The sequence below is a fragment of the Pomacea canaliculata genome, linkage group LG8 (assembly GCF_003073045.1).
Source record: "Pomacea canaliculata isolate SZHN2017 linkage group LG8, ASM307304v1, whole genome shotgun sequence".
Lineage (NCBI taxonomy): Eukaryota > Metazoa > Mollusca > Gastropoda > Architaenioglossa > Ampullariidae > Pomacea > Pomacea canaliculata.
In genome coordinates, this window is record NC_037597.1 from 26,371,221 (window position 1) to 26,389,194 (window position 17,974).

The 17,974-nt window shown below is 36.5% G+C and overlaps 2 protein-coding genes across 2 annotated transcripts in view; one reads left to right on the top strand and one right to left on the bottom strand.

Moving 5' to 3' along the window:
• The window catches only part of LOC112571128 (baculoviral IAP repeat-containing protein 6-like), a 54,415-nt gene extending 48,566 nt beyond the window's left edge, over positions 1–5,849 (bottom strand). The window contains 10 exon segments of the mRNA XM_025249941.1: positions 31–122; positions 543–667; positions 1,378–1,473; positions 1,804–1,850; positions 2,096–2,169; positions 2,496–2,624; positions 2,799–3,046; positions 3,523–3,657; positions 4,187–4,368; positions 5,526–5,849. Coding sequence (XP_025105726.1) covers positions 31–122; positions 543–667; positions 1,378–1,473; positions 1,804–1,850; positions 2,096–2,169; positions 2,496–2,624; positions 2,799–3,046; positions 3,523–3,657; positions 4,187–4,368; positions 5,526–5,706 — 1,309 coding nt within the window. The 5' untranslated portion in view covers positions 5,707–5,849.
• A 40-nt stretch (positions 5,850–5,889) lies between these two features.
• On the top strand, positions 5,890–14,692 carry LOC112570671 (tubulin-folding cofactor B-like). The gene is given in 8 exon segments (XM_025249228.1): positions 5,890–6,140; positions 7,135–7,278; positions 8,000–8,093; positions 8,194–8,329; positions 12,219–12,274; positions 12,820–12,888; positions 13,234–13,297; positions 13,299–14,692. Coding segments are annotated over 8 exon segments (741 nt in total). The 5' UTR covers positions 5,890–6,020; the 3' UTR covers positions 13,357–14,692.
• Positions 14,693–17,974: the final 3,282 nt, after the last annotated feature.

The following is a 17,974-nucleotide window of genomic DNA, read 5'->3' on the forward strand; positions in this document are numbered from 1 at the left end:
TTTACCTGTCTTAACAATGTAGACACTTACCATCTGCATTTTTATGCAAGTTGATCTCTTGTATACATTCGTCTTCCTTTTCTGTGGATTCAAGACTTCTTTTCTGTGTTTCTGTCACTTCACTGTCCAAACACACCAAAAAAGGACACTAAATATGAAATGTCGTACAGATAACATGTTATTTTATTTTCACATTTAACATAGAATTTTAAAAATTTTTTAGCACTTAGCACATAGCTAAAAAATGTCACAATCTTAGTTCTCCATTCTTACAACTCTGGTAGGTTTGTTTACTTCAACGACAGTAAATCATTTGCAGATAATGACATCAACCTTATGAGTTTCATATGAAAATTCAAGGAATATTAAAAAGAATATTTTAGGTTCAAGTATGCATTCTACTTCAAACTCAAAGGTACCAACTTTAATTAATCTCCAGGAGTCTATAGAAATAACTGCCTGAAAAATGTTCCTACCTTGTCTTGTCTTTTCTAAAATTTCAATACATCTCCTCTCACACATTAAAAAATTCAAAATCTTACCTTTCAACTTTGCTTCCCTGACCCCTAGTGTCTACATCAGCTGTCCATCCTACTCTCTCAATCTGAAGTCCCGTTTTCAAGGCCACTGTTGCATCCGATAGGTCAAGGTTGAACACACACTCTTTCTAAATTTAAAAACAGAAAATTACTTACAAAAAGTAATCATCACAAAAATGCATCATTAAAGATGAAACTCTGTACTTCAAATAAAATTAAATTTTGATCGCACCTAGTTGGTGAGTTTCATACCAAACTACCAAAACAATACAAATGTGACTCTTCAAATTTTGGGATCTAAGATCACCAAGCATTATCCTTCCGCAGTAAGACCCACATCTTCAACACCAATGTGAAGGCAGTCCTGCTGTATAGTTCTGAAACCTGGAGAGTGACAAACACCATCAACAACAAGTTCCAGACCTTTACTAACCGATGCCTACGCCATAATCTGGGAATAAGATGACCTGAAAAGATCTCCAACAGCAGCCTGTGGAAAAGAACCAACCAGAATGCCACTAGCCTAGGCATCAAAAAGCACAAATGGGGTTGGATAGGATAGAACACACCCTGTGCAAACCAGGCACTTGACTGGAATCTTTAAGGGAAGAGGAGAGTTAAGAGACCAAACCAGACTTGGAAAAGAACAGTAGAAAGTGTGGCAAAGGATGCCAGAACCACATGGGTGCAACTGAAGGGGGCTGCCCAAAACCAAGTCCATGTAATAGCCCCATGTTCCTCAAGGAAAAACAAGGACTAAACTAAAATAAGATCACCTTTCTATGGTTCATACTGTTTGATATTACAAAAGTAGGATGCACTTCTAGATGCAACATACCTGCAGCATGTGACTGATGTTCCACACTACTATGCTTCCATCTCGTGTTGATGTTGCTATAAAATCTTCATTGCATGTGGAGCTTATGCAAGCAATCTGTCAGTTCACACACAAAATGGAAGAAAGAGAGGACTATCAGCCATTTATTATATTTAAAAACTTAGATCATAGCCTTCTTAAAAACAATATTAAAAAACCAAAAATAGGGACATCTGCATGAAATAAAACCATGTCTGACTAATTAAAATATTGACAGCAAACGGCTTTAACAATTTTGTAAAACTTTATTTTAAATAAATGAATTGAAAGCTAACAAGTTCTTTTTGAAAGAAAAGCAGCTTATCCACATCAGAATTTATACATGCATGCAAGAAGGAACAAAACAAAGAAATGAACTAAGTATGTATGTCATTTAAACCTGTCTACCTTTTGTCCCTCCCCATGCAACTGGGCTGGCTGTGTTGCATATGTTACTGAAAAAAATGTAGAAATAGAACATTAAGGTAAGCAATCACTTCTTTCACAACCCTTTATCACAATCATAAGACAGTGATCACATTTTGTAATAAAGCAAGATACAATTTAAGTAATAAGGCAAATTTATATGACACCCAAATCAGTAGATACATCCTCCCAAGAGGACAATGATTTCATGTTTGCAGTTACACTTGATATAAAGATGAACACAACAGCATCAGGGCTCAGGAAAAATATGTACCTGCTAAAGGAACATTCTGTGTGAAGTCTCCCTTGATGTAAGGACACTGAGGAGAATGACGTTCATGTTCAGACCTGAATAGATTGGCAAAAGAACTTTTAAAAACTTTTCTGTGCTTTGTCTTTTCCTTCATTTCTTCTTACACTTTGAAAATTTAATTGGAAAGATAATAAAGGTTTCTCGTGACTTAAAAAAAAAAACCCTCATGAAACAATTTATTTTCCCCATTAAATCATTACAGATACAAACATGTAACATTTAAAAAACTGTTTATACAACAATCAGAAAATATTTTAAAAACTGAAGTCTATAAATCACTCAATAATTCAGTGATCTACCAGAGACATCTTATTCACTAAAAACTAGTAAAAGAAAGAGACGTTCATTGAAAATGGCGCACCATGGTTCATCAGTAGGCTCCCAACACACCAAACACACATTGCAAGTGAAGCACATAGCACGGTCATCTCCGGGTGAGTTGGGTTGGTGATAGAATCCCGCCTGAGCCATTGGCTCTGGTAATGCCCATCTACAACAATCAAGGAGATATTTAACACAAATCTGAGGACGTTTAAGCTGCTTTTAATAAATTTCTTAATGTGTGCAGATGTGTACAAATGTGAATATGCTTATGCGTGCGTGCACGCACACCACACAGAACTGAACTATTAGTTAGCAAGCCAATCCCATTGTGCAGACATACTTGTATCCCATGTGGGGCCATTTGGAGAAGGTGTGTCTGCGTGCTGCTTCACTATACATCAGTGACCGGTCCACAGGGCCTGCACCATTGTCATTCAATGCTGGCAGAAGATGAGACAGACGGTCAGAAATGGCAGCTGCCACTGGCAGTCCCTGCCCCTGCTGAGATGTTCGTTTTATCTCTGCCACAAGGGCAGAACACACTGACTTCAGTGCACCATGCTGAAGCTGGATGCATACAGTTGCCCACTGAAAAAGCAAGCACTGAATTTTCAAAGTTTCAGAACTTTATAACAGCACAGATCTATTGAAGTTTAACAATTCATAAGTTTGCCACTAAACCTATACCTCTGTTTCTAATCTTAAAAGCATAGACTGGTACAACAATATTTTTTTTTTAACAGCCAATCTTTCATACAGTCATCTTACCAATAATCAAGTAGTTGAAATTTTTAGAACCACTTAATCTAATGCATAAAGCCATGCATTGCCATGTCACAAAATTCTCCTCTTTAAGTTATAATTCTGTACATCTTGACAATGTTGCCCAATGACCTTTTTTCAGGTTGTTACAGAGTGAGGTGTTAGAGACCTGCACTACATGGGCATTGAACTGGTGCGTCTCTCAGTTTGGACTATAGTTCAGTCAGCACTCTAACCACTCGGCTACATGCTCCTTGACATCATGGGAAGCTAATAAACTGGAAAATGAATTTTAATGTTACCTTTGCTGTTTTGTGACTTCCCTCTGTTGCTTTCCGGGCAAGTTCAATGCTACGATCAAGCTCCTTGACAACGTCTTCCACATGTTCAATGCCAGCAAGTTCAACGTTGACTAAAGCATCAAATAGCTGTACTGCCTTTAGCAAGAAAAAAAATAGTACTTTGAATTTTGAAATTTTATAATTATAATCATTAGTGTCAGTAAGCTTTTGCCTTCAGTTTTGCAGATTTTTCTGATGTACAACAATGTTCCAACAGCAAAAATCAAACTGACCCAGGTCCAAACGATAAGTTGATCACTGATGACACAGCTGTATAATATCAAATATTATCCACAGAACCATACATTGTTGATTACATATAAAAAAATTAAACTCAAAATTAGTATGGGTAATAATGAGTCATGAAATTTAAATTAAAAAAAAAACACCTGTTAGCATGGACAAAATTTAAGGTAAATAATTTTGAGGGGAAAACATCTCTTGACAGATCTCTTTCAAAGACAAAGCAATATGTCGGTATATCAACAGCACCCCAAACCAACCCCAGATGAAACAATCCCATATTTGTATAAGAGTGTGTGAGTGAGAGAGAGACAGAGAAATTATGGAAGAGACAAGCATCCATTGATAAAAGTCTATATCGACACAATCACACTTCAGGTACCTCAGCCAGAGGTATTTCCAATCTGATGACTTCGTCAGGTCGTTTCACAGGAATCTGTAAAGCAGTGTCCAGCAAAAGAATTCCACGTATATCCCGACGTACTGATACAGAATGGGTATCACTGAATATGCACTTATCTTTTTCTGGCAGATATATGCAACGCAATGTCTCGCACTTTTTTCCTAGAAAAAAACCCAAATTAGTTTTCAATAACAAATTAATAAACCAAAAGAAAAAAAGCCTAAACATGACAATAAATTTACAAAATAAATGTACATGTACAATAATGGCCATTAGATACTGCCTCTTTATCAATTACTACTGTTCAGTGGTAAGTGGGGTGACACTATTTAACACTGACAAGTGGACTGTCTGCCACTCATCCACACAAAAAGGCATCTGAGAGCTTTATTCCAGCTTTTAAAAAAACAACTTATTTGCTTATTTAGTTCTATTTAAAAGAACATGGTAAGATACATTCTATAAATTTAAAATCATTTACTATAAGTTAAATATAAGGATTTTTTATTTCTTGATATAAATGAGTGAATTTGCTTTAAAGCAATTTTTCTGATTATAACCATTTGTTATTTTTTTAAAGTAATTTTCACAATTTGAATATATCTCAAGCAAACTATCACCTTAATTTTTGTTTCATCTAATGTCTAAATGATAGTTATATACAGGAATATAATCTGTTTTGACTAGTAAGTTTAGACTGTATAGCCTTATGGACCTCACAGATTTAATTCCACATTCCAAAAGTAGAACATGATTTTGTTGTGGTATCACAGTGTAATTCAGACACCCACAAACATAACACATCACAAAGAAATTGTTTATAGCTCAAGAGATTAGATACCTAGGCTATGGCTATGCTACTGCCTCGCACTCACATCAAAACAATTCACATAAGTCGACTTCTGCTTTATGTATGATTAATAATTACTTCCATCACTTGATTCTGAATTAGGTAACAAGGCATACGTCGTAAGTAGTGAAATAGGCAGCGTGACATCTTAACAGATAAGAGAAACTATAGTAATGTTAGCAACAGCAACAAAATGTGTTAATAACAGTGATATAACATTAGCACGTAATACTGAATGCTAAGTGCCAGCAGTAATAACACTATCGTTATGAATACGTACACAATTCATAACACAGCCAAAATCTAAGCATCCAAAATGAATGAGTAAGCAATAGTTATAATATTACATATGTATTTCACAATCTATATTACCCAGCAGAAAAGACCCTTTGCCGAATAAAATTTAAAACAATTTATAGTTTCAGTTGACAATCAGAATATCAGCAATGTAAAATGTACTGTTCTTACCAGAAAGGTCAGATTTCTGTAAGACTATTCCAGAAGTCGCATCCAGAACTGTGATAGTCTGGTCCTTCGATGAAAGAATAATGGCGTTAAGAGACGAATGATAGGTAACACCTTGTAAGTTTTTGTTAATGATTAAACATCCGTCTTCCCTGATAGACCACTGTCTCTCTGTGGCCGCCATGCTACTAGGAGCTCGTCTCGCGAGTGACGTCACGTTCAGTTTACTACTTAGGCTGTTATGCTAACATAATTTGGCAGGCTACTGAAAAATAAGAGACGAATAAAGACTATCACCTTTTTCTTTTTCACATATTATTTAGTGACGACGGAAACCGCAGCGTAAAATACAAACTAGGCTAATAAATCACGTGACATTAAATGTGACTTCCGTTTGGGACATGGTTGCCTCGTAATCATTAGTCGAGGCGTTATAAACTAGAAACGAAAGCAGATCAACTTTTGTTTTTATAAACCACATTACAAAACAGGATAACCATGTCTTCAAGCATTAGAGTTGTCACTGAAAGTTTTCTTAATGTGACGATCACGAGTAACGTCAATGCCTTCGCAAGCGAAAAGCGCTTTTCGAAAGATTTGACGATCGCCGCTTTCAAGGTTCGTCATTTCTCTCTTCTCTTTTTCTCTCTTCCCACCAAGTCGAATTATTATTTAGTTTACATTTTAGAATAATTTTTATATAATAGTGTACAAAATGTTGAATTACAACCATTTCAATATAAAGCAATAGGGGGTCAGACAAGGGACCGTTGATTTGACTACGATTTGAAAACGCACGAGCCCATTTGCGAACATCTTTGTTGTAGAGTAGAAAACTGGCAACTCAGGTTTGCAGCAATTACGCACCTCAGTGAACTCCATCTCTCATCTGCTTCCTTCAGTTCTCTGTAAATTTCCAAATTTTCCTAATCCTATTTCATTCATTTTTATAGAGAGACCCAATATTTGCTACTGCGTGTTCTTATTTCTTTAAGTAATTTTGCCAGGCTGCAAAGCCCACCCTCTACCAGTCTACCCTATGCTACAGTTTGAACCTTGATTCGACCATCCATTCGAACTTTTTAGTCATCGCCATTGGTCAGCATCAGCATCATTAAATTACACTTACACAATGAACAAAAAAAGATTGTTATATATTCACACAGTGAGTAAGAGAGATAACAACGCACCCAAGAATGACATCTGTAATCAACTGTATTCTCCCTTTACGTGCTTCAAACAGCATTGTTTTTTGTTTGGTGAAATGGCAGCTAAACTTTGTAAATCATATGAGAAATTCACATCAAAAAACATAGTTTTTTCATGCTTATGTACCATGCTTAAACCATGCATGATTTTGTTGACATTAATTGACATGACTAAGCAACTTCTGTCATTGGCAGAAATGTTCTCTTTAGATAGTGGTTGACTGTCTTTTTTGCAGACATTGATTTCATCTTTGTAGTGGGGATCAGATTGATCAATGAATAAACAGTATATGAACTTGTGTGCTTACACTTAATTTGTAGGGTGTGCATGGACAAATATATAATACTGTGGTGCATGAGTAGAGGGTGATTTCATGTGTGTGTACATGTTATTGTTAACTCAGATGAAGTTGGAACTGGTGACTGGTGCTTCAGCAGCAACAATGAATCTCACAGTGTTTGACAAAGACAACAAGTTAGTCTGTATACTGGACAACAACGATGCCCTGCTTGGATCATACCCTATTGACAGTGGAATGAGAATTCATGTATGAAAATTGAAATATTTTCTTTTGTAATCACAGTTAAATTCTGTCCTATTAGAAAGTTTGAATTGTAATTTTCTTTTCTGTTCTTAATGTATTTTTACCATCTGTTAACTGTTCACAATGTATCTGTTCACTCCTCAGCTCTATCTTTATCCATGCACTTAGTTCAGGGCTTGCTATAGATTGTTCTTTGTTTGGTGATGCTTGTTTTTCTTGTGTGGTTGACTGTCAGGTCATGTGTAGTCTTTTATGTACAGCACATTGAACTTCCTTCAACATGGGTAGTGAACTTTAACTAATTATTGTTGTTGTTGTGTGCAGTATATTTTGATTTACTGCCAGGACTAAGAGCCAGTTGATTAATTGATTTAGAATCCTTGGGTAAGATGGGCTATATTTGTTGTTAGTTTAGCCAGAATTTAGTTTTCTAAATTTTATTCCAAAGATACCATCACTGTCTTTCTGTCAAATGCTGTTTTAAGCTAAAAAAAGATTAATAAAGTTTTCTTATATGCATTTCGTATATGTAGAACTGAGAAGAGATGTTAATGGAATTTGTTTTGTTTGAAAAAAAATGACTGGTTAGAGTCATCTTAAAAAGAATAATGTAGCCAAGAAATTTTCATATTGATCATTAGAGTGTATTTGCCTATCACTGTATTTTTTTTGGCCTTTTATTAGTATCATCATTCTTTTATCGTTTCTCTGACTTTTATTTCAGGTTGAAGATAAGCATTTGCATGCTGGCGAGTTTGAAGATATTTCCAAGGTTGAAAAATTTGAGATTTCAGAAGAGGACTACGCAAAAAGAGCAGGTTCTGTACCAAATATGTACCAAAATAGAATTTTTATGCCGCATATGTAGGTGAGTGAGAGAGAATATTTTGCTCACATTATTGTGAACCTTGGTTTCAGATAGCATCAGAGCATTTAAAGAGCGGAATAGGCTTGGGAGATTTAATGAAGAGGAACAAAAAAAGAAGGAAGAAGAAAAACAGAAAAAGGAAGAAGAGGAAAGAGAGAAAGCAAAATCAATGAAAATTGGAGACAGGTGAATAACATGTGTCCATATTTGCATATGTTAGCGTATTAACAGCATTGCATACTCATGCCCTCATCTCTTCATCACTTTGTATGCAGATATATGCAATTTTTTATGTTTTTTAATTAGTTACTCCAAATTGAGAGCTGTCGTGATTGTGACATATTTTCATTTTAAAAAATGTCATTTTCCAACACACTGTACATTTTTGTTATTGCATTTTGAACCTCACTACATAAAAAAAATAATACTTTTTTTTCTGTGTCAAATGGTGCGGATCATTTATGACTGATGCAAAATAAATAGCAACAAATGGCTTGGAACTACTAGCTTAACAATGAATCTGAGTGGGGTTAATTTAGAGGTTTTGGCAGGGTGTTTGTCCCTCCAGTGTTCATGCTGTTTTTAGAATGATTGTTTATAAGTTCACATATTGATGTCGTGATGCAGTTCATTTAGTATGAGAAATGCTTGAATCTTGCAGCTTCTCTAGATCAAAGCAAATTTGGGGGGTTTTTGAGAGTCGCTTTGCTTTCAGCTTTAGGTTTGTTAGAACAAGGTGATGGTTGTTACCTTTGTCAGCACTGTGTACTTGTTGAGATTTGAAGTGGCAGCGAGTTTGTGGTCACGATATCAGCAGTTTTGTTCAGTCGAAACTAACAAGAAGTCTGTAGCCCCGCTTTGTGGAACTCGTGAGTCTGATAGTATTGTTCAAGAAAAATCTTAAGACTCACTTGTTTAAACTTTTTTGAAGTTTTCATTTGACCTGCAGTTTGGTGGCTGGGATCACGGCATTGAGCGCATCTTTGTGATGCGGTAGGCTACAAAACTCCTCATCATCATTATCATCAGCAGGATATAGTTGATTTGTTTATGGACCAATCCATCTGGTGAGTGCCATATGGGCGTCCTTGATTTCTTGTGGGGACATGTTGGCTAAGGTGAGTCTCTGACTGCGCAATTTCTAGGAGTCTTTTGCCCCTGTCGTTGGTTTCGCCAAGGCCAAATTTGCCCACCATTCCTGCCCATTGCTGGTAGGATTCTGGTTGTCAGAGTGCAAAAGTCTCAAGGATGGTTCAGACGATGCATTCTGAAGGAAGTTCATGCACTACCATTAGGTCAGCTCTGTTGGATTGTATCAATATCACAAACTTGTATTGAACCAGAAAGGAGCCTTGAGGGTTTCTGGGAGTTTAAACACTTACATCCCCTTGAAGTCCTACTAGATGTTCTTGACATGAAGTGAGACAGCTGATGATGAATCATTGCCAGCCATATTATTCATGTTAAGCAGGCAGGACCAGTAGCTGACCATGACTATGACCCAATACAATGGGAGGTTTGGAACATTTTATTAGTTAATACTGCTGTTGACCAGTTTTTTGAGAGGACTTGAGGGTGAAATGATTTTTTTCTGGTGGCCATGCAAAAGAGATGTTGCAGAAGTAGTCATTCTTCATGTTCCAGCAGAACTTTGGCAGATGGCAATTGGTTATAGTATAAAGAGTCTTTCTACCGTGCTTCTTCCAGCCCTGAAGCTGTTCTTCTGCCAGCAGTTCCTCTGCAATAGGTTTTAAGCGGTCGATAGCGATTTCTCGGATGATTCTGACATTACTTTGCATTGGGTGACAGAGTTACGATCAGTCGACTGATGTTCTGTAGTTTGGCACTGCTTCTTTCATGGCTCCAAAGAAGATTCTAGTGAGGTGGGATGTGAAAAAGGAAATGATTTCAAAGTATGAATAGCACGCGGTCTGTCGGATTGTGAGCCATTCTGAAGTGTTTCTGGCCAATTTTTTTCTTTCTTCCCATAATGTCTTTTACACAGTGTGCCGTGAAAACGACAGCCTATGTTTTGGTTTGTTTGTGTCCATTATCCATGCTTCAGCAGCTCAGCAGGGAGGAACAAATTATAATCTATTTCTTTAGAAAAATTGTTTCCACATTTCAGGATAACGAACACTTTCCTAACCTTCAGACTGTGCATAGCTTCTTCACCTCATCAGTGAGACTGGCAGGTCAGTTTCATAAAGCCTGTAATTAAAATATTGTTCCTCTTTGTACCCAGTCTGGTAGAATGCTGGATTGAATGAAAAAGTGTATTTGTCTCAGGCATCAGCTTGGGAGTACATAGTTTTAACAAAGTGCAATAATTATGAAAAGGGAGGTAACACAATGTGACTCATGCCAAAACCCTTCCCAAAATGACTTTCATCCCTTTACAAGCAAAAGGTAAAATAAATTGCAGGTTGTTGCCGTTTTTATGCAGATAGTGATTTTGGTGGTTTTGTTCCAAAATCTTTCTGCACTAGACTACTTGATGATTATATAATTTGTACAATCCTGTGTACAAAATACTTTGTACATTTTATTGGATGTGTCTAATTGCTTCTGGAATTGCAAGAATGGTTGATTTTTGCACATTTGAAACTTTAATTGTCATTTTGATATATGCTCCTTCCATTTATTTTTTTAAATTAATTTGTAAATGAGGTGAGTTGAAGACAAATAAAATCAGGTAACAGAACATCAGAATGTGTGGCTCCAAACATATTAAACATCTGGTCTAATAATAATAAGTGGGAATTTATACAGCACTATATCTCAGCAAAAAGCGGACTCATTGTGCTGAACAAGATCACAAAATAGTAACGAAGAGGCAGAACAAAATCATAAAATAGTGGGTTTTTTTTTAAATTTAAAAAGATGTAGAACAAAATAGTAACAAAGATGTAGAATGAAGAACAATGTGAAGACTTGTGGTCTGGCCTGGTGTTAAAAAAGCATAAGAGAACAATCTATCCATGGCAGGTTATTGAAATTGTTGCAGTTGTCATGCAGATGATTTTTCTAATAGCTTTAAGCTTTACCTAATTGCAGTGAATAAAACTGGGTTAACTGCTTAAAGTAATCTCCTTTTTCTTAATAAACACAAGCACTTTGTCAAACAAGATAAGTCAACAGAGACCATTAGTAGCACAGGCAATAAAAGAAAACCACATTTACTGTCATGGTTTGTAAAAACTTGGTGGCTTAAATTCTATAGAATTGCAGTTGCTGATTGGTTGTATTGTGAAACTACATCTTATACAGAGTTTGCCTGACACACATGTGCTTAAACTGGAAAGCATGTAAAAATTCCAGGAAGTTCACAATTTCATTAAGAGCAAAAGTTTACAGAAAAGTTATTAATAGCTTTTGCATGGCATTTTATTTTAGCTTTCAGCTCTTAAGAATATAGGTGCATGTACACACGCATATACAAACACATATCCCTTAAACATATCCTTTTCATCCCATTTGCAACAATATGTGGTGGGAGGAACTAACAGAAGCTCATCCAATACCAGTTGCATGATTTTGAAATATTGTTTTACTCCGTAGCAATGGATTGCACAACGCAAGGAACTGATGCGTTCAGATTAATCATTTTAATATAAAGTTATTTATTGTTGAAGGAAAACTAGGCACAAGAGAAGCAACCTCCTGTTATTTCTAATTCTCAGCTAAGATGAGATTCAAATGATTCTGTAAACTATAGTTTGATGACGAAATAATGTTATAATATCATACAAATAGTAGTAATTATTTTTTTTTTTAAAAAGCAGTAATCAGCATAAAATGGATGCTGTACATAACAATGTGCATAAGATCAAATATATCATTGCATGTTTGAATATTCCCCACACCACCCTGCCCTACAATATCCCATCTCCTTGACTGTGCCAAAAAAAAGGCAATTTAAAGATTTAAGATAGGAGCACATTTGTAAATTTAAATTATTGTATAAAAGTGTGCTTTAGTGATAAATTTGTAATTATACCTTTTTTTTAATCACAGTATAAGCCACCATCATGGAATCAATCAGCGAGTGTTGTTGAATGTGTCATTGTTTCAGATGTGAAGTTCATGTGCCAGGTCAACCCAACCGACGAGGAACTGTGCGTTACGTAGGTGAGTTTGTATTCTGCCCGTAAGGTTATTAAGATATTAACTCCAACTTTATTTTTGACGTTGTAATCATTCAAGCACTTTAGATTAAATTTGGTAGAATTTTACATCCATGAGAAGCGACGAAATGTAATTTTACCCTTGTTAGATAAGAAAAAGTAAATTTTTCTATTTATCATAAAGGCCTGGTTTATTCTAGTAAACAAAATCAATCCGCTGATGAGAAATATTCTGTAAGTATATAGAATTGAGCTTTTTTTCTTTCCCATTTTTCTATGGTTATGGAAGGGGTAAGGATCCAAAGCTCTTGATACCTAAGTTACAGTTCGTCATCCATAGCCAGTGCATTTTAACAAGTAGCTACGCAGTAGATAAACCAGTTTTGCCATCATTATTGATTTGAATTGACTTTATCATTAGATTTTTCTGATATGAAGTTGGAATTCCTGTTAGAAACAATCCTGATTGGAAAGCTTTTTTTTTTTTTGTCTCCCTAGTCTTTACAACACGCACACATATCCCTGTGTATATTTGATATGCATCTACAGGTTCAACACACTTCAAACCAGGAATTTGGGTTGGTGTGCAGTACGATGAGCCACATGGAAAAAATGATGGAGGCTAGTGTCAGTTATGTATTTCTTAGTGATGGATATTTTAAAAAAAATATACTAGACAAGTTCAGATCAGATGTGCACAAACAAGCGGAAATCACCTTTTTATTTATTTGTTTCATCTTTTTTAGATACATATGTATGTGTGTGGTACAGTTTCCGATAGATCATTGGTACTTTGAAAAGTTATATGAAATTTTCATAACAACAAGTCAACATGAATTCTTAGATACAAAGTGAAATTTTATCACTAAGTACTATTCTTTCCTTCAGCTTGCAAATACAGATTCACTAAGCAGAAATAAAGCAGTTTTCATAAACACATTCTAAGCATGTCATTTTTGTTTTGCAGTGTCAATGGAAAAAAGTACTTTGAGTGCCCTCCTAAATATGGTGGGTTTGTCAAACCTCTCTTTGGAAGTGGGGAACTTTCCAGAAGAAACTCTGAATTTTGAAGAAGAGGAGATGTGAGCAAATGTTGCATTCCCTATCTGCCATTTGGCATCATCACACTGCCATTGATTTTACATTCACCAGGCTTGTTCTGCCTTACTGATTTTCAACAGACGGTGACTGTCTTGTTGGTGCGTCTTAAGATGTTCTGTTGTGACAGGTGCTGAAATTTCTTCCCTCGGGAAAATTAAAATTAGGAGAAGCAACTACCGTGCAAGCTTATTCAGGCACAGTGAGCCTTGCAGACTTTTTTCTAATGATCTCAGTTTGATATTATTTTAATAGAAAAGCTGCATACTTTATACTCTTTTCATATGAAACTTGTGTTTTTTGGAAATTGTCATGTCTGAAATACACATAGTCAATTATTGGTATTCATCAAGTACATTGCAGTGCTTGTGTTGACTAAATATTTTAACGTTATATTTTACAACTGTCAAATGCAGTTCTAGGATGGTAATGATTCAAGCAAAGGTAGAGACACAAGATATGTCCCCATTTCTTAGAACGCAAAATGTTTAATCAGCTGAGACTGCCTTTTATAAGCTTGCAAAATTTACTTAAAACATTTTATGTTCATAAACCATTATTGTGCTGACATAATGTTAGTCTCCTTGATGTTCTACAGGTAGACAATAAACATTACTAAGCTCATTATTCTGTATTTGAAGGTCATTCCTCCAGCAATTATCTAATAAACATCATAAAACCAGCGCATGCATGCTTGTCAGTGTTACATTGACTTAATGTGTACAATGAGATTACTCTTCTTGAACTTTTAGTATTAAATCAAGTCATAGATAGGCAGAGATGTAATACATAATGGCTGTGTAGAGTATACCAGCTGTGTGTGTCATTTAGGCTTCTCTTTCCCCCTCCCTTATTCTAAATGGTCTGAAATCTGTGCTTCAGTGCACACTATACAAGTCCTCATTCCCGATTGCAAATGTTTGAAACCTGGTTGTGTTTACAGTATTTGGGATGACTTCTTGAAGCAATATCATCTGTGACCTTATACAAAATCACCAGTTATTATATCAAATGTTCAGAGTATTAACCAAAGATTTTTCAGCAAGTGAAAACAGTTTTCAAGTGTACATCATTTGATAAGTGAAAGTTTCAATACTTTTGAAACATTTTTATTTTGACCACAATTTTGCAATATTGAAAGCTTTTGTAAGGCATCTTATTTTTGTATTTGTTCAAGAACGTTAATTTTGACTGTGATGAAGCTTTTGTTGAAATTTTTAATTGTTTTTACTGGTTCTTACTTAAGTTGCTGATTTATTTCATTGAAAATTTCTAATTCAAATAATAAATGTACAGGCCATGCATTTTAGGCCTGGGAAACAAACTTTCATGTACAGCTTTTTCTTAACCCGTGATATCTGGATCAAATTTGTAAAACAGCAATACAGAAATTGCCTTTTATGGGCAAAACTGCAGAACTGAAGAAAAAGACCTTCCTAGACAAGAAGTACGGGCCGAATTTTGTTTCACTGGCTGGGACACTGACCTGTTCATCGCATGCACGAACAGCCAAACGTGGCTGCCAGCTTAACAAGCCTTCAACTTGACCGTTTTGTCTTCTTCTTGTTCCTAAACACCCTAGTGGATCGCAACATTTGCGGTTTCTGTAGCATGGTTGTTTTACAGGGTGGGTTTGCTAACCCCACGCCAAACCCTTCTCCTTCATCCAGGCTTAGAACACCGGGGTTTCAGGTGGAGTTGACCGTTGTGTCTGCTTGGTCATTTTGTCCAAAATAAAAACGAAAAAACCTTGCTCGAAATTTAACCATAACCCCAAACCTTCAAAAATAAATCGTGTTTGCCAATGAAAGAATAAAAACCACAAAAAGTCGAAACCTTCGTTCACTCTGAAAACTGCTCTCTATCCTTAGTACGCTAGATAGCGGCTTCGAGAAATAGCAATCACCGTTTACACTATTTGAAGTAATGCATTATCACATGACACTTTAAAGGACTATTCAAAAGAAGGGGAGTGCATGTGTCAGAAAAATTTGGGGGGAAAAGTCGAGAACGGGCCAAATGTAGAATGTTCTTTAATGTAATTCAAAAAGATTTGACAGAATTTCGCTTCAACATACGTTTGCTTCCACACCCCTAAAACACATCTCTAATCTAGTCATATATAAAATTCTGCTCTTCACGGTCACATAAAAACAGTTCAACGTGGCAAAGCTAATTGTGCTAACCGGTACAGACAGCACAAAATGTATCCGATTGTACCTGATCTCGTGCTGTGACCACGAGCAGCAGAGTGTCATCTGCTGTGTGATTGGTGTACGCATATGCGACATCCATTTCTTAATTAATTGCGAGTGATTAGAGCAAACAGCTTCCAACAGATGTGAAAAATGGACTTTACCCCAGTTCGCTGTGAATGATTAGTAAGAAACGTGTGGTGATTTCTGATATGTTTTCTTTCCAATTTTATAAGATTAACGCTAAACAACATTCTTTTTGCTTGTTGTTGACCCGCATTACCTTCGTCTTCTCGATGTTGTCAGCCAGTCATCGCTGCATTGATTGACATTCTTTTTTAAAAGTGCGCATGTGTACGAGCGCTTTGTCCTGCATACTAGCTGAGTCCTGCTTAGTGCTCGTGGCAAAGATGTTTTTTTTTATCAAAACTGTTAGAGGGCCATCAGGATTTCTTGACCAGACATGCGCTTGAGAGAATAGTTGAAAATGTATTGATCATTATGTCGCACATATGCGCGATATTGCTGTGCAAAATCATCCTTTGGGTTCCGATTCGCGCGTGTTTACACAAATATATAGTCTACTGCAGTATGGGCCTCATGAATTCAGTGTCCAGACAGCTGCATCAATATTGAACAATGGACGAATAGACAATGATTTTTTTTTTTTTTTTTTTTTTTTTGGGGGGGGGACATAGAAATATTCCAAAGAAACAATTTTAAATGTCGCGAGTACATGTAAACGCTGAACACCAGGGCGATGGCTTCGTTTTCAAATAAAGCCACTCAAGCGAAACATGAAATGTAAGCACCTGTAATTATATGTAAATATGCGGATCGAAGCCAAAGCTATGAAAACCTAAAACCTAAAGGACCATGACCACAATGAAAATAAAATTTGTCCCCTGTAAAATAAACGTGCATTAGATCGTACTAGTGCAAGCTTTTCATTTAAGCATCTCGCATTGTAAACATATGTAAACCCAGGTATTATGGACACAATTAGATGTATTTATGATGTATTTATAAATAATACGCAATTAGTATGACATTGATATTATAGGTCATAATCGAGATATGTCATGTTTTGATGTTTCTCCATCCATAAAATGCAAGATCCCTACTTTATTGTTGAGGTTTTGTCGCTCTCCTCCTCCAGTCCCCCGATAACAAAGTACTGGAGGTCTTATCAATTAGTAGCAGTACACAGCAACGTACATTTGTTAATATGGTCGCGATTTTCATCTCTGATATCACGTTTTTATGCATATAAAAGTGTGTCACTCATGTATTTAATAACATTGTCAGCGTCTATCCAGTTCCCCCTGACAACCACTACAGGTCGTCAGCTATAGTATTGGTGAAGAGATGGATGATATGTAAAGGCTTACATGCGCTCGTTTTACTTCCAGATTCCTTCGCATAGGATATATATATTTTCTTAAATGCCTATTACTGAATCGAATTTCAAACATATATTCATCCAACCCTTATTAATCACATTTTAGGGGCACGCCATTGCTAGGGTGGACATCTGAACTCTTGGCACCGTCTCGGAAGTTGAAGCTTAATGTCATCATGCAACAGCGAACTTAAGAAACGGGAATTGTCCCAATAAACCGATGTTTTTAGTCACCATAACCCACTTTTTAGTACCACGTGGACGGCAGTAAAATGGTATAGCAAAAGCAGCGTCGTCTGTTTAATCTCCCATCCTCGGGGACCTCGGGTCCTTGCTGAGTTTCCCGGTATCGAGAGTTTGCACATAAATCTCCATTTGACACAAGCAATCAGGGTCTCGTCTAGGGAGCGAGGACATGTCCGCTGAGAGCTCTCCATCGCTGGAAGGCAGGCAACACGTTTCCGGTTCCCAGCGACAAGCCTGCAGGTTCACGCATGCGCTCTGCCATTGCGCGCCCTCCAGTTCTGCGCCCGAGCAATCTGAGTGAGAAATGAGAGGATTGCGCGGGGTCTAGCGTCGGGAGGAGAGTCCTCCACAGCGGGCTGCTGTCTGTCATGTCACAGCAGTGATGACAGGAAGAGAAAGGAAGGATTTTTTTTAAAAAAAGACATTTATTTACGTGAGCGAAATGTCATTTTCCATGCTTTTAAAAATATTCGTAAATAAGACTTCATCAGTTTCAATTTTTAAAAAATGGTGAAGTGGAGACACGTGGCCATCATCATCTGTGCCATATAGTGATAACATAAGGATCCAAGTTCAGACACATTTAATAAACCTACAGTTTTGTATAACCTAATGGACGCCAGGACAGTGAAAGTAAGTGGTTCACTGTATCTAAAACAGTGCACGTGGAAAGCGGAGCTCAACGCTCTCCTTCGGCAGCCTTTACATCCTTATATATAGTCAGTAATCCATTTTAGTTCAGCAGCTGCTGGGTGGTTAGTAG